This window comes from Nannobrachium achirus (genome assembly GCF_963921795.1).
Source record: "Nannobrachium achirus genome assembly, chromosome: 4".
NCBI classification, from domain to species: Eukaryota; Metazoa; Chordata; class Actinopteri; order Myctophiformes; family Myctophidae; genus Nannobrachium; species Nannobrachium achirus.
Window position 1 is genome coordinate 71,582,229 of NC_137813.1, and position 27,314 is coordinate 71,609,542.

A 27,314-nucleotide genomic window follows, 5' to 3' on the forward strand; every position below is an offset into this window, starting at 1 on the left:
ACAATTTCTGCCTCTCATATTTGACAATTCCTTAAATTGGCACTTTAGAAATGTGAAGAAACCCTCTATACTTTATGTTGGTTTGTTTACAGTTGAGTGAGAAAACAAAGTCTCACATTAAGTTAATCATCTGGGGACCCCCCAAAATAATTGGGAGGGTCGTGTGTGATGTGATGACGTCATCAAACTATAAAGTCGACTTCAACTCAACTTTTTACTGAGTCGAGTCGACTTGCAAAAAAAGAAAAAAATGACTCCCAAAAGAATCTGCTTTAAGTGGGATGTAAGGGGTCTAACTAGGTGTTTTTAATTATTCTGAATCCATTGCAAGCATTTGTTTTGCACAAAAAAACATTCCTTGGGCTAAAAATGGACCCGACAAAACCGTGAAAAGTGATGACTCATCACTAAACCATCATTTGGGGGGCCGTTTTTAGCCCAAGGAATGTTTTTCGTGCAAAACTTTTCAGTCTCATTCGTGCAAGTGAATGAGACTGAAAATTACCATAGCCATCAAAGATTTTCCTAGAGATGTTGAATTTCAATCTTTTTTGCAGTAGGTATAGACACCTTTAAGAACACATTGGTGAACTACAGTTATAGGATGTAAATGCCCCACACACACACACACACACACACACACACACACACACACACACACACACACACACACACACACACACACACACACACACACACACACACACACACACACACACACACACACACACACACACACACGTGTATAACATAAATATATTTATTATCAATCACATAAACATTTGGAAGCATTATTACAGTACGATGGATTTCACATAATTTTTTCGAAGTTTCGCCTTCCAGGTAACTGTGTGACTGTTAATAAGGGGATTTTATAAGATATTTGACCAGTCTGCAAAGTAAATCGTTACCAAGAAATGTCTTCACCAATGTGTTTCTAAAGGTGTGTAATAATATGTACTAAAAGGTTGAAATTCAACTCCCGGGGGAAACCTCATGAAAATGTGTTTTTGTCCCATTAACTTTACTATACAGGAAAAAAAAAAAAAAAAAACTGCTTTAAGTAGCATGTGAGGGGTCAAACTAGGGGTTTTTCATGATGCTGAATCATATTAGTACATATTATTACACACCTTTAGAAACACATTGGTGAAGAAATTTCTTGGTAACGTTCGCCGATTTTCTTATGTTTCCCTTATTATGTTAATCGATTACTGTGTTACATACAGATGGAAAAAAGCAGCACAACGTAGTTGGTATCCGTGCCCCCTGGAGCCTCGGCCTCGATGGTTAACGTGACGTCACTTCCAGACGGTGTGTTCAGAGGGACCGTGAGGGTCACCGTACCCTTGGCACTGCCTCCGTTTGGAAGGAGGAGGCTGGTGGGTGAAGTGGAGTCAAACCCACGGTCATTGGTGGCTCGGATGGTGACGTTTCCCCCCGTGCCGTTAGTCGCCACGGTGAAAGGGACCAGGATCGGAGTTCCTGGCTCTAAGATGCCATCTGAGTCAGCCTGAATGGATCGAGGAATGATAAAACAGTTACCGTGAGTCAGTGGTGTAAAGTAGTACAAAGTACATTTACTTAAAGCTATAATCTGTAACTTTTCCAATAAAACAAATCTTAAAAACTATTAAATCGCTAAAGTTTTAGAACACCCACTCCATGAATTTCAGCCCCTAAAGCCTTCTGTAAATATGTTTTCTATGATCCTGGCCATGGACCGGATTTCGCGAAAAAATTACGTCATCTGCATCTTTCCGTATACGTTGTCTCCAGATCATACACTACCGGCCAATCACAGCGCGGATCATACACTACCGGCCAATCACAGCGCGTCTTGCCGTCTTTTCAGGAAGTAGCTTGCCCAGCAACAGTGTTTACGCTGTTGTAGGAGTCTAGCCTGTTACTCCCCTGTTACTGGTCGCAGAGGAACGCAAGACCCCTCTACGGATTCGTCTCGGCGAGACACAGGCCTCGCGGTGGTCCGCGGCCCCGCTCCGGTTCACCCGGCGACCCCGGGTGAAAAACGGCAGAAAAAAGCAATACCGCTACTGAACAGTAGTTGAGCAACTTCCAGAGTATAGCTTTAAGTACTGTACAACTTTGATGTATCTGTACTTTACTTGAGTATTTCCAATTTCCAATACTTTTACTTCTACTCCACTACATCTCAGATCCAAATGTTGTACTTTCACTCCACTACATTTATTTGAAAACTTTAGTTACTAGTTACTTTACAGACATAAATTATATATATATATAAAAAAAAACATACATTAACCACTTTAGCCTTATTTTATCCCATGGCTATAAAATAGCCGATCTACAAGCTCATAGGCGTCGCAACGCGTTGTGAGCTTGTAGATCTGCTATTTTTAAACATTTTGTACTTTTACTTTTGGTACTTTAAGTATATTTTGATGCCAATACTTTCACACTTTTTTTCATACTCAAATACATTTCGAATTCTGGACTATTACTTGTAATAGAGTATTTCTACATTGTATAAAAGTGAGTAGGGGAGAGCCGCCTCATTTGTAACGCTTCATAATTGTAACAAGCACATTATCTCTTGATTGGTCAATGCCATCATGACGTCATCGCATCAGTATGTGCCCAGGGCCGTAATGAACGTGTCCAGGAAGTACGAATTATTTGTATCCAGCTTAGACGAGTTATTGCAGAAAAACTGGTATTTCTCAAAATGCGTAAAAGTTTTCACCTTGAGTATCTTTGGTCTGCAAATCTTTTCTTTAATGTTGCTGAGATCAAATCTAGAGTTGTCTGCATGTATCTGTTCTTCATTAGTTTATATTGTTTTAACTTGCTATGCATGTTAGTTCTGTTCTGTAGGCAATGCCAAAGCAGGGGTGCCAAAACGGTTCAATTGTAACACAATTTAACATAAATATCATATTGACATATTTGACATATTGGCCAGTCAGTCAGCTGACATTCAATTACAGTGTATTTTAAGTCAGATTAGGAATGTATAACATGTTGCATTAATCACACTTGCTATTTATTTAGGTAATCAATGTATTTTCCCATGTAATTCACTCAAAAGCTCTGGTAATATTTAATATTTTCCTAAAGTATGATGTAGTATCTTATCACATCCTTGGTATGTAAACAATGTAAAAGAGTTGCTTGAATGAAATATAATTGATTTCAACAAAAAATGATTTGTTTAATGCGGTTCTTTAGCTGTGTTACATAAATCAAGCCGTTACAATTAATCCCATGTGGGCTTCAAATGTAACATCAGAACAGTGTCCACTTTTGGTTTAATAACTCATGACCTGTTTGATCAATTGAAAAACCTTAAATGGTTCATGATAGCAAACATGTGTTGGTCCTTTGCCTGAAAATATTACATATGTAGGTAAAATAATCTCTGAGTAAAATATTGAAATGTGAAAAAACGTTACAATTGTGCAGGCTCTCCACTTTTTACAACACTGCTGTGAGTTGTGACAGTCAAGCGCTTTTCAAACAGGATATTGAATCTAACCAGAAAGGTGCAATTCTGGGAAATTGCAAGTATAGTTGCAAGTCGCATTGATGGAGTCGCAGAGAATACACTGGGAAATCATTTCCGTCTTACATTTAAAATACATATTGTGATGACACATAAAGCATGACCAATCCTGTCAGATTTGGACATTATGTTGTCCAATAAGAAAGGGACAGAAAAAGGACTTTTGGGGTTACAGACTGGCCCTGTTGTCCAAAAATCATGCAGATCGGTACAGTATGTCTGTCTGTAGCCATTAAAGGAAACAGGTATTTCTTACATTGATGCTCCTATTATCATGCAAGCACCAGTTAAAGTTACTTTCCATCCCTCATATACTGTGTGCACAGTGGACACCCCATAACCCACACACTGCACATCATTTCGGAGCTCATATCTTTGAACGGGTAAGGCTATGTACACAGACAGACAGACAGACAGACAGACAGACATACATACATAGGCTATATATATTTCCTTTTCAATGCGTCTATAGCAGGGGTCTTCAACAGGGGGTCCAGGACCCCTAGGGGGCCCTCAGAGTTACTGCAGGGGGTCCTCCAAATCTTTGTGTTATAGAAACCTTTTTTTTCTCCTTTGTTATACTAACCACTTGAACCCTAGTGTCCATATTCTGAGAACATTAGGCACTGATGATTGTGCTGTCAAACAAGGTTGTGGGGGTCTCTGCTTCATCTCTCTCAACTAAGGGGTCCTTGGCCTGAAAAGGTTGAAGAGTTTACGCTGGTGTTACTGACCACCATGATACTGACCACAACCAGCCCAGTGGCCTTGTGGTTGGCGTGTCCGCCCTGAGACTGGGAGGTTGGGGTTCCATCCCTTGCCGGGTCATACCAAGGCTCGGCAAGGCTTACTTGCTGATGGATGATAGTATTGTGTCAGTGTCCCTCATTGACCAAACACATTTCACTTTTATCATTGAAATGGGAAAACCATTGATTTATGGAGTGACGGCAGGGACTCACTCACCGTGACAATGAGGCTGGAAGCCTTCAGGTTGGTGGCAGACTGTCTCTGGAACGGAGCAGAGGCTCGGTACTCTCTGCTGCCGCCCAGCCTCCCCTTCACGCGCACCACAAACTCTGTTGACGGGACCCTGTCTACCTGGACCAGTGGTGGGAAAAGTTCTCACAATTTTTACTTAAGTAAAAGTATCAATACTGCAATGTAGAAATACTCCTAAAAGTCCAGAATTCAAAGTGTACTTGAGTAAAAGTACGAATGTATTGGCATCAAAATGTACTAAAAGTACCACAAGTAAAAGTACAAAATGTTTGAAAATAGCAGATCTACAAGCTCACAACGCATCGCGACGCGTTGTGAGCTTGTAGATTGGCTATTTTCAAATGGCCAAGGTATAGAATAGGGCTAATTAATGTATGTTTTATAATAATAATATAATAGCTAAAGTGATTAATGTATGTTTCATAATAATATCATTTATATCTGCAAGTAACTAGTAACTAAAGTTTTCAAATAATTGTAGTCGAGTAAAAAGTATAATATTTGGATCTGAGATGTAGTGGAGTAGAAGTATTGCAAATTGGAATGACTGAAGTAAAGTACAAATAACTCAAAAGCGTACTTAAAGGGATATTTCACTTTCAAAAAAAACTTTTGGTAATTTTATCATCTAATCAGGCTTTTATGAACACCCTGAACAGTTTTTAATTAGCTTGTTTCAATATTTAGATATTTGATGTAAATGTTACCAGGCCCTCCAGGCCCAGGGCCTCTCCCCGCACACACCCATTGTAACTTCAAACTCCATTTTAACCATGATAGATTCATTAAAAACACCCATAATTTTTTCTGGTGACTCATACTACCCTCCTAATATGTGAGCAGGCCGTGCTTTTTCAACAACTTTTTTCATTTATTTTTAATAATAATTTTTTTGCATTTAATTTTTTCCATTTTCCCAAATAATTATTAAAAATAAATGAAAAAAGTTATCGAAAAAACACGGCCTGCTCACATAGGAGGGTAGTATGAGTCACCAGAAAAAAATAATGGGTGTTTTTAATGAATGGTTTAAGGGAAGTTTGAAGTTACAAAGGGTGTGTATGTGGAGAGGCCCTTCCACTGCTCCCCGTTGAAAGTGGAATATCCCTTTAAGTACAGTATTTAAGTAAATGTACTTAGTTACTTTACGCCACTGTCTACCTACCTGGACTAGGTAGTCTCCATCCTCCTGTAAGGTCACACTGCCGCTGACCTCCCCCGCCCCTGACGTTTCCACCAGAGACACCGCAGTGACCTCTGCTGAGTCACTCCCAGTGACCGACACCACCAATGAACCACTAACACCTGCAAAAGGGTGCCAAAAAGGACTATATCAATAAATTGTTATTTGAAGAGAGCAGACAAGGAGGACAATACAGTGAGCATACCATCCTAGTGGCAGCTTTCCAAATCTCTCTCTCCTAAAATGGAGGTTAAAACATACAGTATATATGAGGTACAATATCACCGTGGGTCTCGTTGATTGGTTCACAGATCATAACAAGAATACAGAGACACATAGGGTCCTGGTAACTTTACACAGTGACATACAGTATAACCAAAACATGATTTTGTAGTCAGAGTAATCAAAGTCTGTACTGTAATTCCAGACAGTAGTTCACAGAATTTAACCTTTATGGCCATATGAGCCATACATGAATCATACATTTATGTATCATAATTCATATCTACCACAGTCAATGTTGATTTTGTCTTTTGAATACAATGTTATTTCGTTTTACTCATGTTTTAGTCACCTGAAAGGTTTTAGTTTTAGTCTAAATATCAAGATTAGTCGGCCACAGTTGATTTTGTCGTCAAAGATGTATTTTGGGCAAAAACAATTGGCGGGCCTTGATGGTGTCGAAATGCATGATTTTACACTTGATTGCATGCTGAAAATAGCCGATAGAGTTCTCAACGGGCCTGAAAATTAAGGCCCGGCCCTAACTGGGCCCTAATTGGGCAGGCCCGAGGCCCTACCCGGCCCTACTAGTTAGCATACATTTTAGGCCCTACCCGGCCTGAAAACGTCGGGTCGGGTCGGGTATGGTCGGGTCTATAACAGAGTAATAGTAATAAAATAATACAAAAATATATTTTCTTTTTTCATTGAGCACAAGGCCCTAGCATACATTTTAGGCCCTACCCTACCCTAAATGTCGGTCGGGTTCGGGTATGATCGGGTTCAGGCAGAATTTGAGAACTCTAATAGCCGATCTACAAGCTCATTTGTACCTTTAATGCCTATATACTGTACTGTCAGTCCTTGTCCCTTTTATGCCCATATTTGGAGATCCCTGATGTCATCTATGATGTCAGTCATCTCCATATTTGGGAAAGGTTAAATGTGGACAAGTACTAAATATATTGTGTGCAATGTGTAAATATTGGTCTAATGGTGGCGCTATAGGAAAGGCTATGGAGTCATCAAAATCGATAGGTTGTAAGATGTCAAATCCATGGCAATCTTGTGAAATGTAATGAGAGTAAAGCATTGAAAGATTGAAAGAACAGACGGACGGAAAGACAGACATCGCCATCCTTAGAAAGTTATGAGATGAGCTCAGTTTCTGAAAAGTGACACCAACAACTAATACAGAAAAGCAATCTTTTGATTCCAACTCGGCTTTCTCTTTTTGGAGGTAAAACCAATAGGATTTTTTTATTAATATATAAATATAACTTTCTAAAAATATAACATATTTCACCAGCCATTACCAGCTCTGGGACGCGTCTCTAGAACATCATATCCTTTGAAAGGGACCTGGGTCAATTCCACAAAGTCAAACAGAAAGTCAATGTCACTCTGACCTGAAAAAAAAAAAAAAAAAAAAGTTAATACATGAAAAAAGTATGTGCTTGTGACAGGTGCATAGGAGAATTAGACAGAGACAGTGTGTGGGAGTCTTGAAAGATTCTTGAGAACACTGATAAAGCATGGAGGCTCACTTTAATCTTGGGTATAAAGTAGAGTGAGTGTAATGGCCCTACTGTAGAAAAACCCTTGAGGTCTGCCTCCAAACAGCCATGTGATGTCTTGCATAGCATAATTTCACAAACAATTCATCAAAAACAATGCATAACAGCTAACTCACCAACATTCCTTGGAAAGCTGCTGCTTATTGCGACCGAAGGTCGCAGAATACCATCAGAAATGTCGCAGCTTGTCTCCGTCTGTCTGTGTCAGTAGTTCAGTCAGTCAGTACACATTTTACAGTCTATTGGTTCCCTTGTCACTGTGACATCATGCTCTGATGTCACTGTGATGTAGGAGAACCACTCTTAACAGAATGGGTTTGCTGCTCTGACATCACGCTCTGGCTTCATGTCCCTTTTATGCCCATATATAGTCGACAATGTGATGTCACAACATGCCCATATATGGGCATTCCCAGATCACACTTGCAAATGAATTACATCCTTGTCCGTTTTATGCCCATATATGGAGATCCCTGTCCCAGTGTCATCAATATTAAGAGCATTCCCAGACCACACTTGCAAATTAATTACGTCCTTGTCTGTTCTATGCCCATATATGGAGATCCCTGTCCCGATGTCATCGATATTAAGGGCATATCTGGGAATGCCCATATTTGGTAATGCCCATATATGGGCATGTTCTGCCAATCTCAACAGGCACTGTTGAGATTGGTAACCGGTCCGATATACATCACTGGTCAGATAGCCAAGAATTGGCGCGACCTCGCCCTTCCACATGTCGCCCTGAGGCGTCTTACTAGTTTATTAAGTTCTCAAAATAGGTAAAAGCCTCTCCACGTCACCTATGACCTTCAGAGTGTAGGGCTTTGTGGACACCATTCGTATCTCCCAGGATCCCACATGTTTGTTTAGCCTCATGGTTATGAAGTTCCCTACAGTCTGGATGGAGCCCAGCGGTCCTGTGGTATCAGCACTGCTCTGAGACGCTCCTGTGAACACACACACATTGGAAATAAACAGAGTGCAGCAGGGGCGTCAATTGGGTATGGCAGGGGTATGCAGCTGCCATACCCTGGGTCCGGGGGGTAAAATAAAAGTTACTTTTAAATATAAATCCATGAATGTCTCTTTTTCTATCTGTGCTGGTTATTATGTTAAATTACAGTAAAATAACTACAAATACAAAATTTTACAAAATGGTCACTATAACAAGGTATTATAATTATATTCTCCCCATCTTGACAAAATGGTATATTCCCAGGTTCCGCAGGTCAGCTGCACAGGTGCAATGCATTATTGTTAATTGTGGCACGTTTACTAACATGCCAAGTTTAGCTGCACTTGAACAACCGTTCCAGGCTGCCATATCCAGCCCAAGAAACTGTAGAAGGGTGGAAAAAAATAAAATTTACTTCTTGAAATAAATATATCATGCCTGTTGCTTTAAGGTATGGCAACATGACTGGTGTCTTGCACGCGACACCAGTCATGTTGCCATACCTTAGCTTTTTTCTGAACTGACGCCACTGGAGTGCAGTGAGTGGAAGCAAAGAACTGACCCTTTTCACCGCAGCCATATTGACGTAAATAAACTTGGCACTGCCCCTGCAGCCTGAAATCACTTGAACACTGATCTGGACCTGATCACACAATGAATGAATGACCTTTATTTACATAGCACACTTCACAGCACAAATTGCACAGAGTGCTTTACAGAGATACACAGTAAAAAAGTAAGCTCTACAGTTGCAGAGAAGACACCAATCAATAAAAGAGAATACATTAAAAACACCTAACAGTAACAGAGAATACACAAGAACAAAAGAACAGTAAAATCAGGGATGCCTATAAGTGACCAAAGGCCTGTCTGAACAGGTGTGTTTTCAGATGCCTTTTACTCATTTAGTGCCACCACTAGATGGAGCCAACTCCTGCTGGGTGGCCGGCCTAAGCCCCATAGGCAAACGCTGTATATGCGCAAGCCTTGCGCAGCCGTGACGTGCGCAATGACTTTCGTGTGTGTCATCACTATGCGCCAGAAGGCCTTGGCTTCCATTACCTCTAGGCTAATGTTATTGTAGCACATTTTTCGGCTATTTTGCCGCGAATAAAGGCTGCCCTCTTCCAGAAAAGCATAGATTCAGAGAAAATGGGCTTTAAAGTTGGACCACCTACGGATTCAAGATGGGCTCACGGTAAGGACAGAGTTACAAAAACCAACGCTGAACGCTAGAGCCGAAGTAGTTTGGGATCGGCACCTCGGATTGCGTCACTAGCCGTCAAATTGAGCCGAACTAGTTCGGGATAGGCACTAGAAGAGTTAAAGGAAGCCTCTGAGGGGGGCGTTTTTAGGTCCAGGGGGAGTGCGTTCCGGAGCTTTGGGGCCATCGCCTCAAAGGCTCGGTCGCCTTTTGTTACTAAATTGGTCCAAGGGACCTCAAGTACTTCCACATTCATTTCTAATCATATTGTAGAATTAAATCATTACATTTTCAAAAGTGGGTTTACTTTACCTGATGGGTTTCTGAGAGTGAAACTCATGGAGCGTCCTGTGATGTAGATGATTAAGTTTGTAACTGATTCATCTACTGAGAAGGTGAAACTATCTGGCCTTCCTGGGGTTCTGGCAGCTTGCAGAAGGGTCACCTAGAGTAGTATAGAAACAAAAACGATTGATCTATTCCATTTCCTAGTAACAAGTAAAACGCCTTAAGGGCGAGAAGTGACCGCAGGTCGCGGGAAACAACAGAATTAAAAGAATAGTCAGTGTAAATCTGACAATGTACACACACACACACACACACACACACACACACACACACACACACACACACACACACACACACACACACACACACACACACACACACACACACACACACACACACACACACACACACACACAGTATAGCCCCTTTCGGGACCCAGTTTACCTTTTTTTGTATTGGGAAGACGGTAACCTGGGTCCCTTGCTCCTTAGTCCGATATTTAGCAGAGTAGAGTTAACACAGAAATCGCAAATTTAATGCAATTTCCGAATAGTAAAATATAAAATACGGCTAGCATGATCAAGAACACAAGTGTAATTAGGTATTTACTTCTTTGTATTGTTTTTTGCATTGTTCTTTTAACCTTTTAACCTTTGTATGTCTTTGTTCTGCGTCCATTTGCTGTTTTGTTCTGTGTCTCATGTAAAGCACTTTGTAACTTTGTTTTAAAAAGGTGCTATATAAATAAAGGTTTATTATTATTATTATTATAAGATAGTAAAGGGCAGAAAGCATTATAATTTACTTTACCGTTCGAAATAATGATTTGTTGGCTTTAAGTCCAGCGATTTCTGTGTTAGTTTCCCCTTCAAAACTGACGTCAGCACCAGGAAGTTGCTGAGAAATTTGCTGGGTGGGCGGGCCTTGAATAGGGCTAAATAATTGATCCTCAAAAATGACGTAACTTTCATCATCAATGATGTAACTTTGTTGAATACTAGGGTAACAAATTGATGGAATCAATGGGAATGGGAATCAACAGGGAATCAATGGGAATCAATAGGGATTAGTGTTCTAGGGAAACTTTAAAGACTTCTAGGGTAGCAGGGTTAGGGAATCAATAGGGAATCAATAGAATCAATAAACGAAGCCATGTCGTCATTTGTGCGTAATGTCGCCCTCTAGGGGGTTCATGCTGGTATTGTTTTGTATTCAAATCGCCATTGGGGATTCTGCGATCTCCGCATATAAGGACTGTGTTAAAAAAATAAACACACCATGCGCGTTTCTGTCAGTGGGGGGGTTCTGCATAGTTTATGATATTCATTCATATCTGATATAGCCTGTGTAACTCGTTTCTAGCATTTATTGTGTTACTCTTTGGGTAAATCTGTACATTTCCACCTTAGTCGATGCTTCATATCCATTTGGGTCAATCCGAGAGCATGGTGTGTTTATATTTTTAACACAGTTCTTATATGCGGTGATCGCAAATTCCCCAATGGCGATTTGAATACAAAACAATACCAGCATGAACCCCGTAGAGGGCGACATTTCACGCCATTTCACGGAAGTGACATCACACTTCGCTACTGAATTGGTGGAGCTTCACATGACAGTTAGCTTATTGTAGAATATAGTCAGCAACCATCAGCAAGCACACTCGCAATTTCCAATTGCATCTTTCTACTTTACAGTTAAAGGGATATTTCACTTTCCAAAAAAACTTTTGGTCATTTTATCGTCTAATCAGGCATTTATGAACACCCTGAACAGTTTTTAATTTGCTTGATTCAATATTTAGATATTTGATGTAAATGTTACCAGGGCCTCCTCTCCAGGGCCTCTCCCAATTACGCATCCATTTTAACCATGATAGATTGATTAAAAATACCCATATTTTTTTCTGGTGACTCACAATACCCTCCTAATATGTGAGCAGGCCGTGTTTTTTCAATAACTTTTTTCATTTATTTTTAATACAATTTTATTGTATTTAATTTTTTCTATTTCCCCAAAGAATTATAAAAAATTAAAGAAAAAAAGTTATCGAAAAAAAGAAAAAAAAATATGGGTGTTTTTAATGAAACTATCAAGGTTATTTAAAATGGAGTTTGAAGTTACAATGGGTGTGTATGGGGAGAGGAACTGGGCCTGGAGGGCCTGGTAACATTTACATCAAATATCTAAATATTGAATCAAGCAAATTAAAAACTGTTGAGGGTGTTCATAAAAGCCTGATTAGACGATAAAATGACCAAAAGTTTTTTTGAAAGTGGAATATCCCTTTAACATTCATTATGAACAAAGTGTCGATATACCAGTGGTAAGTTTGACATGAGAGTAGTTAAACACTCAAATGTTGGCGATATTCTGTTTTCTTTTACATTTAATAAATAATGATTTTTAGAAGATTACAGTACCAGTGAGGAAGCAGAGGACTCCGTAATGATTCTCATGGCCTTTGGCAGCTCACTCTTGGTGACTTCAATAGCGTGTCCCCCAGACGCCTGAGCCAGGTCTCTGTAGATCTGGGCACCTGAATCACAGTCGGCGTTATCCTCACATCACAGGTTCAAAGTGGGATTTGTTTTTGTTCCATCATATTGTTATTTCCATGGCAAAGCAACCAAATGGAAGGGGGGAGGGGGAAAGGAGACCAACAAATGATCTACATGTTTACACATAGTACCTGACATAAGATAAAGATATACCTGCCCGGCTCTTGTGAGCCCTCTGTACACCGCTGTCAGACCGTCTCCGGCGACGGAGCCCAAACACGCCGGTTAGCATGAAGTTCACCTGCAAGCAATTATTTGTGTAGATTAAAGGGATATTCCACTTTCAACACTTTCAACCCATTTTAACTTCAAAATTCATTTTAACCATGATAGATTCATTAAAAACACCCATTATTTTTTCGGGTGACTAATACTACCCTCCTAATACATGAGCCGGCCATGTTTTATCCATAACTTTTTCATTTATTTTTAATAATTATTTGGGAAAATGAAAACAATTAAATACAAAAAATAATTAAAAATAAATGAAAAAAAGTTATTGAACGTATTAGGAGTATGAGTCACCAGAAAAATAATGGGTGTTTTTAATGAATCTATCATGGTTAAAATGAAGTTTGAAGTTACAATGTGTGTGTGTGGGGAGATGCCCTGGGCTTGGAGGGCCTGGTAACATTTACATCAAATATCTAAACATTGAATCAAGCAAATTAAAAACTGTTCAGGGTGTTCATAAAAGCCTGATTAGACGATAAAATTACCAAAAGTTTTTTTGAAAGTGAAATATCCCTTTAAGATGTGATAGCTCTCTTTTAACCCAAACAAGACAATACTTAATACTTAAATAACCTTATAGGAGCTTTGGCTTCAGTTGGGGGGGTTTAAAGGACAACTTAGTTTGTTTTACAACAAGCTGGTTCATATTTTAGATAGTCATTAGAGAAAAGAAAAGATGAGTGTTTCTATCGTTTTAGTGATTTTAACAATTTTGATTTGCATGCATGCCCCCAGGTTGGGGTTATGGTTAGGTGAAATCTTGCTACTACTACACTTCATTTCAACAACGGAGCGTCGGGAGGGTTAGCGACTCGATCACCCCACGGAGGTTAGGGTTAGGGTAAGGGTTAGGTTTGGCTGTCGAAAAGATGACATGTAGAAGCAGCGAAACACTCCCGGAGCATGCATGCAAGTGGCTAAATATGTATTTTTAGCCTATTCCCAAGATGCACCACAATCTTTCATTAGCAGATGTGACTTATGGGGGCTGGTGTAAATAGTAACAAAGACATTGCCGCCTTATTGTGTCTAAAATGACATATTTAGCCACTTGTACACATGCCCCCAACCACTGAAATCAAAATACTAAAATTGCTAAAACAACAGAAAGCAGTAAATGAAAACATGTTAACAGTCATCTTTTCTTTTCTCTAATTACAATCTAAAATATGAACCCTTGTTGTAAAAAAAAAAGGTTTTCCTTTAAAACCAAAAATATGACCCACCCACACACACACACACACACACACACACACACACACACACACACACACACACACACACACACACACACACACACACACACACACACACACACACACACACACACACACACACACACACACACACACACAGTATCTATGGCACACACCACTGTCTTGGTGCTCTCAATCAACGCGGTCAGAGTGCTCTTCAGGTGGCCGTCCTTAGCGGCGGCATCAGTAAACAGGAAGATCTCAGAGGTTGGAGGGGAACCGGTTATAGCCAGCTAGATGAACAGAATACAGGGTATAGCAAGGAGCATCTTCAGTTTAGCCATGGTTCATAGAAATACAATCTGCAGAAAAGTGTTGATTTTGTCGACTAAAACTATGACGAAAAATGTTTGTCGACTGTTTTTTTTTTACTGATGAAAACTAAATACAATCTGCAAAAAAAGTGTTGATTTCGTCGACTAAAACTATGACGAAAAATGTTTGTCGACTGTTTTTTTTTTACTGATGAAAACTAAATAAAAACTAAACAAAAACTAAGCTGTGATGACTAAAACTAAGACTAAATATGTTGACAAATTGTTGATGTTGACTAAAACGGGAGGGACTAGTGGAGAAGAGAATCATTTTATGTTTGGTTGCTCTCAGGTGTTGCGTGCTGAAAACAGCCGATCTACAAGCTCACTTGTAGATCTGCTATTTTCAGCACACAACCAAGTGTAATATCTGTCATTACGATGCCATCAAGGCCAGCCAAAATACATTTCAGTTGACTAAATCAAATGTAGATTTAGCCGCCTGAAATCTCTAAAATTATATTTAGTCGACTAAAATTAGACTAAAACTAATACTTTTCAGGTGACTAAAACTAAATTACATTGTATTCAAAAGACTATGACTAAAACTAAAACTAAATTTGCTGTCAAAAACAACACTGCTGCAGAACAAACAGTGAAGCAGTCCACACTCTACCTGAAGCCCTGAAAGACTCATCTCAGGTAAATCATTGTTCACTCCTTGTAGTGTCTGTGTCAGTCCATTAAGGTGAGTTTTGAAGACGTTTGGATCGGTGGTCCTTATCAGTGGCCCAAAGTCTAACGTTCAGAGTAAGGAAGAAAAGAAAGTAGCATTTTTATTCAAGTTGTCTCAACTCTTGAGGCGTGAATTATGAGGTGTGTTAGGAGGACAATTGAATACTAACACCACTGTCAGACCACAGCAAAATCAAAGCCTACCAGAACAGATCAACCCCCAATCACGAAATGTCAAAACCAAACAAGCTACACAATATTGACAACTTTACAAATGGAAGGAACAAAGTGCAGAAGCATTCCAGCACGCGATTCAACAAAAACAAGTGCAATCACTATTAGACAAATTCCTAAAAAGAACCTTCCTCGCCACACCTGAAAGTGTAAACGGGGCAGTAAAAGCCTCAATAACATATTCGACCTTACAGCCTCATTAGCAAAGCTAAAAACCCTCTCAGAGGAAAACAAAGACAACACTGACAATTGGTATGATAATGACTGTAAAAACCTAAGGACATTTATCAAATCAAAAACAAACAGAGAGCCAGACAACCAAAATACACACCTATAATACTGTGAAACATTGAAACAGTATAAAAACACTAAGGGAAAAAAAGAAACCAGCTACAAGATATAGAGGACTCAATAATGACAAACAACTTCTGGGAAAATTGGAACAAACTAAACAAACAACAACGGGATGAGCTACCCATCCAAAATAGAGACATATGGGTAAACCACTTCTCAAAACTCTTTGGCCCAATAGAGGAAAACGAAGAACAAAGGCAAACACAAGATAAACTGAGTCAATCATAAGACTAAAATATTGTAGAATTACTGCAGTACAGCTTGTGCAGCAGCATTCTTCTGAACTTATCTGAAGAAAAACATTGTTTACCCTTTTTGTAACTCAAATAACTGGTCACCATTGACTAAAGTTGTTTTGGAGAAAACTTCTACAAAGCGTAGCTGTTAAAGGAGAATTCCGGAGGAATGCTTTTCTTAAAGGACAATTCCTCCCTAAAGATCACTTCTAGGCTAATTCTCCTACGTATATTGATCCAACATGACTGTCCATGGGGTCTATTAGGCAGAAATGTCCCTATTGTCCAGTTTCCCCAGCAGAACCCAGCAACTCTCATAGCATTTTACACTATTTGTTGCGGTCAAAAGTGATTTCTTTTTTCATGAATGTGTTATAGCCGGGGATCCAGTCCCTCAAAATGGGAGAGGACCTGTGATGTTCTGCCGCACTTTTTATTTCTGTTTTATCTATTAGTTTGGTCATTAAAGGGCCACTTCACCCCTGGGACAACCAGATCTTATTTTATTGTTGTTTGGGACACGATCAACACAATCCTGAGTGATGTTTTGTGTTCAATCTGTTTTTTGAGATATTTTAGTATTTCAGTATGTACTAGTGATGCGTTTTGCATCATATGATGCAAAACGCATCACTGATGTTGATCGCGTCCCAAACAACAATTAAATAAGATCTGGTTGTCCCAGAGGCGAAGTGGCCCTTTAAGTTCCACAGAATGACAGGCCTGCTCTGCCAGAAACATTCGTGAAAAAAAGTTATGGCCATTATTTTGTACCATTGACTCCACTACACAGGAATGGACATATATTATAAAAAAGAAAATATCTGCTTTAAGTAGCAGGTGAGGGGTCAAACTGGAGGGTTTTCATGATTCTAAATCCATTGCAAGCATTTGTTTTGCATGAAAAACATTCCTTGAGCTAAAGTGTGAAAAGTGATGACTCATCACTTTTCACAGTCATCACAGTGATGAGTCATCACTTTTCACACTTGTGTTGGTTATTTCTAGCCAAGGAATGTTCTAGCCAAGGAATGTTTTTTGTGCAAAACAAATGCTTGCAATGGATTCAGAATCATGAAAACCCTCCAGTTTGACCCCTCACATGCTACTTAAAGCAGATTTTTTTTTATATATATATTTCCTTTTCGTGTGTAGTGGAGTCAATGGTACAGTGAATATACAAATGGCCCTAACTTTTTTTTGCGATGTTTCCGGCAGAGCAGGCCTCTCATTCTGTGGACCTTAATGACCAAACTAATAGATATAACAGAAATAAAAAGTGCGGCAGAACATCACAGGTTCAATCCTATTCCTTGAGCTTTTAGGCATGTGGATCCCCGACTATTACTAGTTGTCATTACAAACACATCCATGCCTTGGTTAGCAAGCCACTAAAATCTCATAAAAATCTTGTTTTGGGGTGAGCATTCGGCACAAAACTGCCAATCAAAGTGACTGTACTGGCCAATCACAGGGCATCTTTTCCAGGACTTGGTAAAACATATACAAGCATAACATCTGTTTAGCAGAGTGTGATGGCTTTTGTGGGACAATGATGGCATGGATGTGTTTGTAATGACAACTAGTACCACATTCATGAAAAATAAAAATACTTTTGACCACAAAAAATAGTGTAAAAGTGATAGGCTTATAGGCTCCACTCTAAGCTATGAGAGTTGCTGGGTTCTGCTGGGGAAACTGGACAACTGGGGCATTTCTGCCTAATAGACCCCATGGACAGTCATTTGGGATCAATATAAGTAGGAAAATGAGCCTAGATGTGATTTAGGGAGGAGTTGTCCTTTAAGGTAATCTAATGTTATTCCATCCATTAACCAGTGGTGGAGAAAAAAAAGAAAAAAAAATCCATTTCTAGCGAGTTTGCTCTGATCAGAGGGGTGGGATTTAACGGCAGTTCGCCTCCTTACGGCAGTCCATTATTGACAACACAGCACGCCGTGGATATATCTCTGCCATTATGAACAGGGACGTGCTGGGCCCCTGATTCAGCCCGGGAAAAAGAGTTGGAGAGGCCCTCATTGCGCGCTATAGCGCTGCTGCTACTCAAAGATTTGGCATTTCAGATCGTGACAAGCCAGTGGGCCAATTACATGAGTTATATTTCGTCATTGTCGGGTGGAAATCTTGTATGTCCAAAACCATTTAAAAAATTATTTCAACTAGTGAAAACAAGCACACAAGCAAACAAGCACTGCTGTTTTCACTACTTTTGTGCGACAGCCTTGTATGATGAAGCAAGGCTTTGCGAAAAAATTTACAAATTTGAAACTTGGAGATACGAGGTTTCTGCCCGACAGTGACAATTTACTTTGTTGGCCGCCCAGCCCCCAAAATGGAACGAAGTCCGACATATTATTTTTTATTTTTTCCTAATGGCCGGCCTGGACCGGCCGGGAATGAATCGGCCGTTCGGGAGTTGTCCCGCTTTTCCCAATGGCCAGCACGTCCCTGATTATGAAGGACATACTGTATGTAGACCAGAAAAAGGAATCGCAGAGCGATACAAATTAGCGATTTGGGTAAAATCACGCTCGCGGTCAGAGCTGCCGAGGACTCGAGATGAAAAAAATAAAAATTTACCGATTGTTCTGGGATATCATAATATCAGATTAACGTGGTAAGACAGCTATAGCCGGATGTCTCCTTTAAACTACTTTTTTTCGTCATTTCATTTAATTAAAATGTTTTACTTTAAAATAGGCTTTTATAACTCATTCCTCAGCACATGCATTCCCTGGATTCTGGAAGAGAGACAAACTAAAATACAACTCCAGCTATGGCTTAAAGATCCTACCCGGATCTCGAAAAGGAACAAGGATGTACAACGAGGGCTCGTCCTGTGTTCCAACTTTCCTGTCAATAAGAGAGAACGTCTCCATCTTCACCGCCTCAATGTCATCTCTCATGCTTGGTGTGGCGTCGATCACAAAACAGAGAGCTTTGTTGGATCCCTTGGAGATCCCCATCAACCTGACAGAAGGGGGCGAGAGAAAGACATGAAAACACTAGTCTAGTAGGAAAGGGGGGTCCGCGTGCATAGGGTGAATTTCTTTTCGCCACCAGTTTTTTTCTTAATCCTTAAAGAGTATATTTTAAGGGGTTCATTTTTAATGATTTCTTGCACCTACCCATTCACTTACTATAGGCCTACAGGAAAAGACAACCCCAAAAGATCTTCTTGAAGTAGCATGTGAGGGGTTTAACTAGGGGTTTTTCATGATTCTGAATCCATTGCAAGCATTTGTTTTTCACAAAAAAAACACTTTCCTGGACCTAACAAAAATGGACCTAACAAAACTGTGAAAAGTGATGACTCATCACTTTTCACCACAAAGTTCTGTGGGTCCATTTTTAGCCCAAGGAATGTTTTTCGTGCAAAACAAATGCTTGCAATGGATTCAGAATTATGAAAAACCTCTAGTTAGACCACCCTATGCGCGTGGACCCCAGCCTGCCTATTCTGGAGGCTTGTATGGGTCTACAGGACGGCATGAGGCAGATCACCCCCCGCTACCCCCGCCTCCCCGTTTTTCGCTCCCAGACCACGCCCCCCGACCGTCGCGATTGGCAGGCTGTACTTCCTGGCCGTGTCCTGTGTGTTCCGTTGCTGTCACGTCACTCTAGTGTGTAGAAGGCTACGCATGCCGTAATACTTGCTGGCGACAATGCTATAGTACTAAAAAGGATGTATGAATACGCGGAGACTTGTCAAAATGAAAATGCGTGATTTACAACGCGGCCGACCGACCAATGAAAATGTTGTTGGACCGTCGCTAAATACCATCCAATGATGTATAATTCGATTACTGTACCACATAAATAGCGTGGCATTACTGCCCACAGAAATATGATATCGATGTTGCAGTATGCAGTTTATAGCTTCATGTTTGGGGTTTATTTTCAGTTAACACAGTGTGACTGCAGGGCAAATTTTGGGAAGAGAGGGAAAAAAAGCGTGGGAAAAGTAGTCTCCTAAATGTATTTCTAAAAACTAAAAGTAGGCTACCGATAGCAGTTCATTCATAAGGCTGTACTAGTCCAACTTTGATCGGCTGGTCCAAACAGATCCAGGCTATTTCGAGTTTATTTTATTATTATTTTCATTCAAAGGACCAACTGTGGGAAGCGCTGTCTTTTTTTAGCAACGGTCGGGGGCGTGGTCTGGGAGCGAGAAATGGAGAGGCGGGGGTAGCGGGGGGCGATCTGCCTCATGCCGTCCTGTAGACACATACAAGCATTCTGGAGGGGAACATTTTGTCAAACAAAATATCTGACCTACAAGCACAAAACTTTTCACGAAGAGGGTTTACGTTGAGTTGTTCACCCAAAAGAACATTCTTATTTTCTATCAATTAAATCGAAGTAATTGTGATTTTTGTGTTTTTGTCACATTTTTGAGACAATAAGTTTATGACCAGGACCAGACTCTTGCCGGTCGGCTTAGGAATGCGACAAAAACGTCTCCATGAATTCAAGGCTTGTGTAATTGATTACACACCCCACAAGTCATTGTTTGGGTGAACTACTCCTTATAGCGGTACAGATGTTTCCTGTTGAGATGGGCACATTTCACCCAGGTTTTTTTTTTCATCTCACTCACTTCACTTTGTCTGCTGACCTCACTCAGCAACAAAATAAACATAAAATAAACAAAAATTTAAAATTAAACAATTCACAGGAGGAAAGCACCAGCTTCGACTGCTCTCTTCGCATTCAATCAGACTTTTTCACCATTTCTCAGACGTTTGAATGCAGAGAGTATCCACAGGGTATCCACGGAGTATCCACAGGGTATCCTGTTTCCGTGCACTTTGATGTACGCATGCGCCGATATCTGTCGCCTTGAATATTATATTCCCCTCACGGGAATCGAACCCAAGCCGTGGGTTTGTTGCATCCGTGCTCTACTGACTGAGCTAATGAACGGATGATGTGACTCCTTTTTTGTGCATTTATCTTTGACGTGGATAGTGGGGTAGACGTGCAGTGGGGTAGACGTGGATAGTGAGGGACTGAATATTTACTATTCTGTCCATAACGGCACATATCTCGGTAACGCGGCTGAGTGGGATTGGTTGCCGTTCCCACCGCTCGTCGCGACAACTCGGCTCGCTAGCGCTCGCCTCGGTAGCGACTCACGGGGGTCATCGGCGCCCAATACCACGCCGCTCCGTCGGGGTCTGTGGCGTGGAGCATTACACCGGGGAACAGAGAATCTATGGCCTCTAGTTCGATGCTGGGATTCAGCTCAGGTTTTATTATCGTGTACCTCTGAGGTTGACCACTAGATGTCGACATTTTACTACTAATATCTCTGCATTGGTGAGATACTTGGATACCTAGTATCCAGTATCCATGGATACCTCTGCATTGAAGCGTCTGAAAGCACGTGAATATTTCGCATTAAGTGCGTTGATATCATTCGAAACAGGTGCGGAAAGCAGTGATCACCCCATGATGTGCCCTGCAATGTAGTTTCAAATGCATTACATTGCAGGTGCTTTTTGAGAGTGAAAAAATAAGAAGACGCGTGTGACGTGTGATCTGGGCAGCTTGCCCCAGGAAATGTGCCAATCTCAACAGGAAACAACGGTATGTTATGTGCACTTAATAGATGCTGTACTGTAGGAAGTCTGTGTCTCCGGCTGCAGCGTGAATGTCCTCCAGCAGCTCTCTGCTAGCAGCTGTGGCCAGATGTGCTGCTTCAAAATGGAGATGACCGTGGCTGGAGGTCCTTTTGTCCTTGTTGATGCCACCTTTTGGCTCTATTCTACTCGTTTGGTCAACGGGGCCTCCGTGGCTGCATTTCCCTGTTTGCCGTTAGACAAGTGGTGGAAAAAGTACTCACATTTTATACTTAAGTAAAAGTATCAATACTGCAATGTAGAAATAGGTAAAAGTCAGAAATTCAAAATGTACTTGAGTAAAAGTACAAAAGTATTGGCATCAAAAATCTACTTAAAGTACCAAAAGTAAAAGTACAAAATGTTTGAAAATAGCCGATCTACAAGCTCGATGCGACACGTTGTGAGCTTGTAGATCGGCTATTTTCAAATAGCTATGTATAAAATAAGGCTAAAGTGGTTCATGTATGTTTTATAATATTATAATTTATATCTGAAAAGTAACTAGTAACTTAAGTTTTCAAATAAATGTAGTGGAGTAAAAGTACAATATTTGGATCCGAGATGTATTGGAGTGGAAGTAAATTGGAAATACTCAAGTAAAGTACAAATAAGTCAATATTGTACTTAGTACTTAAAGGGGTATTTCACTTTCAAAAAAACTTTTGGTAATCTTATCATCTAATCAGGCTTTTATGAACACAGTTTTTAATTAGCTTGATTGAATATTTAGATATTTGATGTAAATGTTACCAGGCCCTCCAGGCCCAGGGCCTCTCCCCACACACACCCATTGTAACTTCAAACTTCATTTTAACCATGATAGATTCATTAAAAACACACATTATTTTTTCTGGTGACTCATACTACCCTCCTAATATGTGAGCAGGCCGTGTTTTTTCGATAACATTTTTCATTTATTTTTAATAATAATTTTTTTGTATTTAATTTTTTCCATTTTTCCAAATAATTATTAAAAATAAATGAAAAAAGTTATTGAAAAAACACGGCCTGCTCACGTATTAGGAAGGTAAAATGAGTCACCAGAAAAAATAATGGGTGTTTTTAATGAATCTATCATGGTTAAAATGGAGTTTGAAGTTACAATGGGTTTGTATGTGGAGAGAGGCCCTACCACTGCTCCCTGTTGAAAGTGGAATATCCCTTTAAGTAAATGTACGTTACACCGCTGCCGTTAGATTTGAGAACATACTGTAATACGTAATGACATGATTTCAAATGCCTTTAAATACAGGTGACTGTACCGAGTATGGTACCTTTTGGTTTTTTTGAGAAGAAGGGCCAAATGCCAAAGTATCCTGAGGTCAGTACTTTCTCCTGTATGATGTCTTCCAAAATATTGTTCCTACAGTCCTCTCCATCTTCTCCACCACAGTTCCGGCAGGTTGCCCTGTTCACACCTGTAGAAAAGCAGTTCCACAAAATAATCTTTGCACAAATTATTAAATTATCACTTCAATTACGCAACATATAATCTTAGCATCTGATGTTTTTAGTTTCTCAAGACAGACAGTTTCTATGAATAATGTTCATATCGTCACTGTCGGGCGGAAACCTTGTATCTCCAAGTTTCAAATGTGTAAGTTTTTTCGCAAAGCAAAGCCCTGCTTCATCATACAAGGCCGTCGCACAAAAGTAGTGAAAACAGCCGATCTACAAGCACACAACGCCTCGTACAGGCGTTTCGTGCTTGTAGATCGGCTGTTTTCACTTTTAAATCATTTTTAAAATAACTACAAAACAAACGGTTTTGGACATACAAGGTTTCCACCCGACAACGACGATATGTATGTATGCATGTATGAAGGTTTGAGGTTTCCACCGACAGACGATATCATGCACTATAGACACGTGTTTCATACCGGTAGTTCCTACTATGAGTTACTGATCCTGGTACCTGCAATGTTGCCAATGCTGGTGTCAGATCTGATTAGGTTGGAGTTGGGGCGTTTGTAGCCCAGTTCCACCCAGTTAGAGTGACTGTAGAAGTCCTTCAGATCAACAGAGGAAAAACATATATTACACCAAGGTTAATTCAATTTGAAAAAATAAATTGCGAAACGGAACATAAAATCATTGATACAGTAGGGTATATATTGTTGCTGTCGGGCAGAAACCTTGTATCTCCATATTTCAACATGTTTATATATTTTCATCAATTAACGGCTTTCTTCATCATATAAGTATGTTGCAAAAAGTTAGTGGACATAGCAGATCTACAAGCTCAAAACGCCTGGCATTGCATAGCTCATTTAAAAAAAATATATATAGTAATTAAAAAAGAAAAGAAAACATCAGTTCGAAGTGGAGTGGTGCATTTGAGCTGCTATAGAGACCAATCCCCAATCACATACACACCCATTGTAACAGTTACAATGGGTGTGTATGTGATTGGGGATTGGTCCATTGTAGTTCTACTGCGGCCATGTTTTGGGTCAAACACAGGTGTTTCAATTGATTGATGTTCTACTCCAATCAGAACACCTGTGTTTGCCCCGAAACATGGCCGCTGTAGGACAACAATAGAGCATCGCAGTTGAAGCCCCACCCCGTCTTCACTCTGGTGTCGGAAGCGTTTTCCCCTTTCATTTCTTCCATAGACATTTCATAAAGTATTTATTTAAACGTTTTTAAGCCTCGGACAAAGCCACCTCGGCTGGAGAGGAATCATGACAATATTCAATTTTTTTTAATGCAACAATTAATTAGAAAGCTGAAAAAAGGGCAGGGTACAAGACTGTGTACATCATTATTTTTCAAATTGCGAAAACTACACTCCCAGAATGCATTGCGAATTACACTTGTTTCCTGAAATATAGCACTTAAATCACGCTCAGTTTAGTTATATGGCCAGAATATGGCCTGACATGTAGTGATTGTCATCTCTGTGGACTCTCTTATCGTCATCTTTAACACCGTGCATCATATTTGTAAAAGAAAGTATTCGCTCACGGAGTTCTGCTGAAGTGCATTAATCTGCCGGGCAGACAGGGGGCAGTAGCTACTTCCGCGGTAACCGCAAGGTATGTGAAAGAAGAAGAAGCTAGACCAATCACAGACGTCGATTTCACGGGATGTACATGTTTAGCAGTATGGGAAATGCAGTTCTTCTCCGTGCGATCTTGATTGAAACATGTTTTTACTAAAACTAGAGTGATTGCATACATACTCGGGGGTTCTACAGGAGCATATGGAACCATTTTACAACCACCAGCATAGTGGTAAGTGTACATTGAATTGCTACGACTTTGTGGCTGATAATGAAAAACCCTATGGTAAATATGAATGGCCAGCTTGATTCCGACACCTCACTGCGATGCTCTATTGCTACACTCTATCCACAACTTTCCAACTTCCCGTCGTGCATTGCGCAGAAGTTGTGCGGCAGTTTCCGGCGTCGCAACCGAGAATGATCTACAAGCTCACAGCGGTTGCATCTGCGATACGACGTGAGCTTGTATGTCTGCTGTTCTCCCGAAGTGTCCCACAGATAATGCTACAGTAAATTCTCGCGGAAACAGGTGGATACCCTCTGTGTGTGTCTAGGCTGCTGTGTCTAGGCTGCTGTGTCTAGGCTGCGCAACAGCGCCACTTCTGGTCACCCAGCAGCAATTCGGCTGTTCGGTGCCACTGAGATTCTTGTGACTCCCCGAACCGAAATAAATTCGTCTCTAAAAGTGGAGTTTGAATCGGCCCCATGTCGACTGGTGGGAGGCGGCTTCAATGCTCCAAAAAGGAACAGTTTTTGGATAATAGCCTACAAGGTTTCCACCCGACAGCAACGATTATGAGAAATACCTGTAAGGGGTGTAAGATTTCTCCCAGCATCTTCCTGGCCGCTTCAAAGTTCCCTTGCTTGTTGTTGGCTTTGACTGCAGACAGACCGCTTGTGATGATTCTCCTTCCGACGGTGAAACTCTCCTTGTCAAAATGGTAGCTCTCGTTGAAAGCGTGGCGGAGGTCCACTCGTACATTTCGCCACTTGATCAATTTAATGGCTTGGCGGAAGGTCTTCGACGACTTTCGTGAGCAACAGGCGACAACGACGGCTTCGGCTGTCAAAGGTTGTCGCTACACGCACACAGGTTGGAAAAAGTACTCACATTTTTTACATGATACTCTTTTGTATAAGTATCAATACTGCACTGTAGAAATACTGTTGCAAGTAAAGGTTCCGGAAGTACAAAGTAGTCATTATGCATAATAGAAGGTTTTCAAATATAAATCGTTTGCAAATAGCCGATAAACAAGCTCACAATGCATCACGATGAGACACATTGTGAGCTTGTAAATCGGCGGGATAAAGTGGCTAATGCCTGCTTTGACACAATCAAAATCTACAAAGCAACTAGTAACTCAAGTTTTACATAATTGTAGTAGAGTAAAAGTATAATTTTTCCTCTGAGATGTAGTGGAGTAAAGGGCCGTTTATAGTTAAGCATGCGTGATTTTGTGTACATTTTTGGGTGAGAGTGTACGTACGGTAGATCCGTCGACATGCATAGTTCCTCTCTACGTTATTTACGTGCCAACCCGCACTCCGCTCCAATTCTGCTCCCGCGCCACATGGAGGTGGTTAAGCACAGCACACACGTGTAATAAACCGAAGCATTTTTTTTGCCAAAATATGTAGAACCACAGAATTTCTTGACCCGACGACCGACGTGATGTTTGGTATAAGCTGCTGTCTGTCGGCAACGTCATCGCGGTAAATGCAACTCCGCGAGGGACCGAGGTACAGATTAACCACCCAGACTACAGTAATAAAGTAAAAAGTACTTAGTTACTTTACACCAGTGGTAAAAAACAATCAAATACTACAGTTTGAACATATTACCAAAAAAAGTCAAATGGATCCTTACTGGCGAAGTGAAGTGTCCACCTGCTACATGGGCATGGTCTCGGCACACCTGCAGGGTGGCATTTAAGATGGCCCTCTCAGTGATGGTCGGGTGGTTCAGGGAGTCCTTTGACGGAAAGATCTCAAAGCCCAAAGCTCCCCCAGTCTGCAGAAGCAGCAGAACCAACACCGCCTGTCCTGGAGAGTTCCTCATTCCTCAGCCGGCTGTTGTGGGATAAATACGGAAAAAAGTAAGCCATTAACCATGAGAGGGAGTGGGTTGTTGGATGATTTACCACTGTTTCAGGGTTGTGGCACGAAGCGAAGCAGAGTGCCAAATAACCCTGAAACAGTGGTAAATCAGCCAACAACCCACGACCCTCGAATGGTAAATTGCTTTTCTACCACTTCTACCATATAAATGAAAGAAAACACAGTTGTAACTTGCAGTGTTACAACTGCAACACAACAGTGGGCTGGGTCCATGAGCCAACTCAAGGTTGTTGACTGATTTACCACAGTTTTAAGCCAATCAGAATCCAGTATCTGAACATGTGACCACAAAAAGTGGAAGAAGTGTCTGTTTTCGCCCATGGTGATAGCATGCATACAAGGATTAAGAAAGACTATTTTTATTTATTATTTACTTTAAGATAAAAGTCTTGACGTTAGATACAAGCAGGGACGTGCAGAGAATGTTTAGAGGCAAGGGCTGAAATTTCTAAAAGGGCCTTGTGGTGAAAATATTGAAAATAGCAGACCTCCAAGCTCACAGCGCGTCACGCTGCGACGCATTGTGAGCTTGGAGGTCGACTATTTTTTGTACATCATAACATAAACATAACATAAAAGTTGTGAAAATGTGTGCAAATCTTTGGATAAATGTATTTTTAAAGCGAACGTTTGTAACTCAAATTTTGCTTCTGGGGGGGAGGAGGGTGGTCCCTGGAACTAGATATTTGAGAT

At 40.5% G+C, this 27,314-nt stretch overlaps 1 protein-coding gene across 1 annotated transcript; it reads right to left on the reverse strand.

Moving 5' to 3' along the window:
- Positions 1-1,219: 1,219 nt before the first annotated feature.
- Positions 1,220-26,562, reverse strand: LOC308283183 (von Willebrand factor A domain-containing protein 7-like; the record flags this gene model as incomplete). Its single annotated transcript, XM_080723562.1, has 18 exons — positions 1,220-1,513; positions 4,511-4,645; positions 5,712-5,851; positions 7,268-7,355; positions 8,327-8,478; positions 10,003-10,135; positions 12,402-12,517; positions 12,693-12,780; positions 14,146-14,262; positions 14,960-15,081; positions 18,658-18,833; positions 19,981-20,081; positions 21,227-21,242; positions 21,487-21,673; positions 22,765-22,908; positions 23,406-23,499; positions 25,307-25,579; positions 26,371-26,562. The coding sequence occupies 18 exons, from the start codon at positions 26,560-26,562 to the stop codon at positions 1,220-1,222; spliced, it is 2,568 nt and encodes an 855-aa protein (XP_080579688.1).
- Between the last annotated feature and the right edge of the window lie 752 nt (positions 26,563-27,314).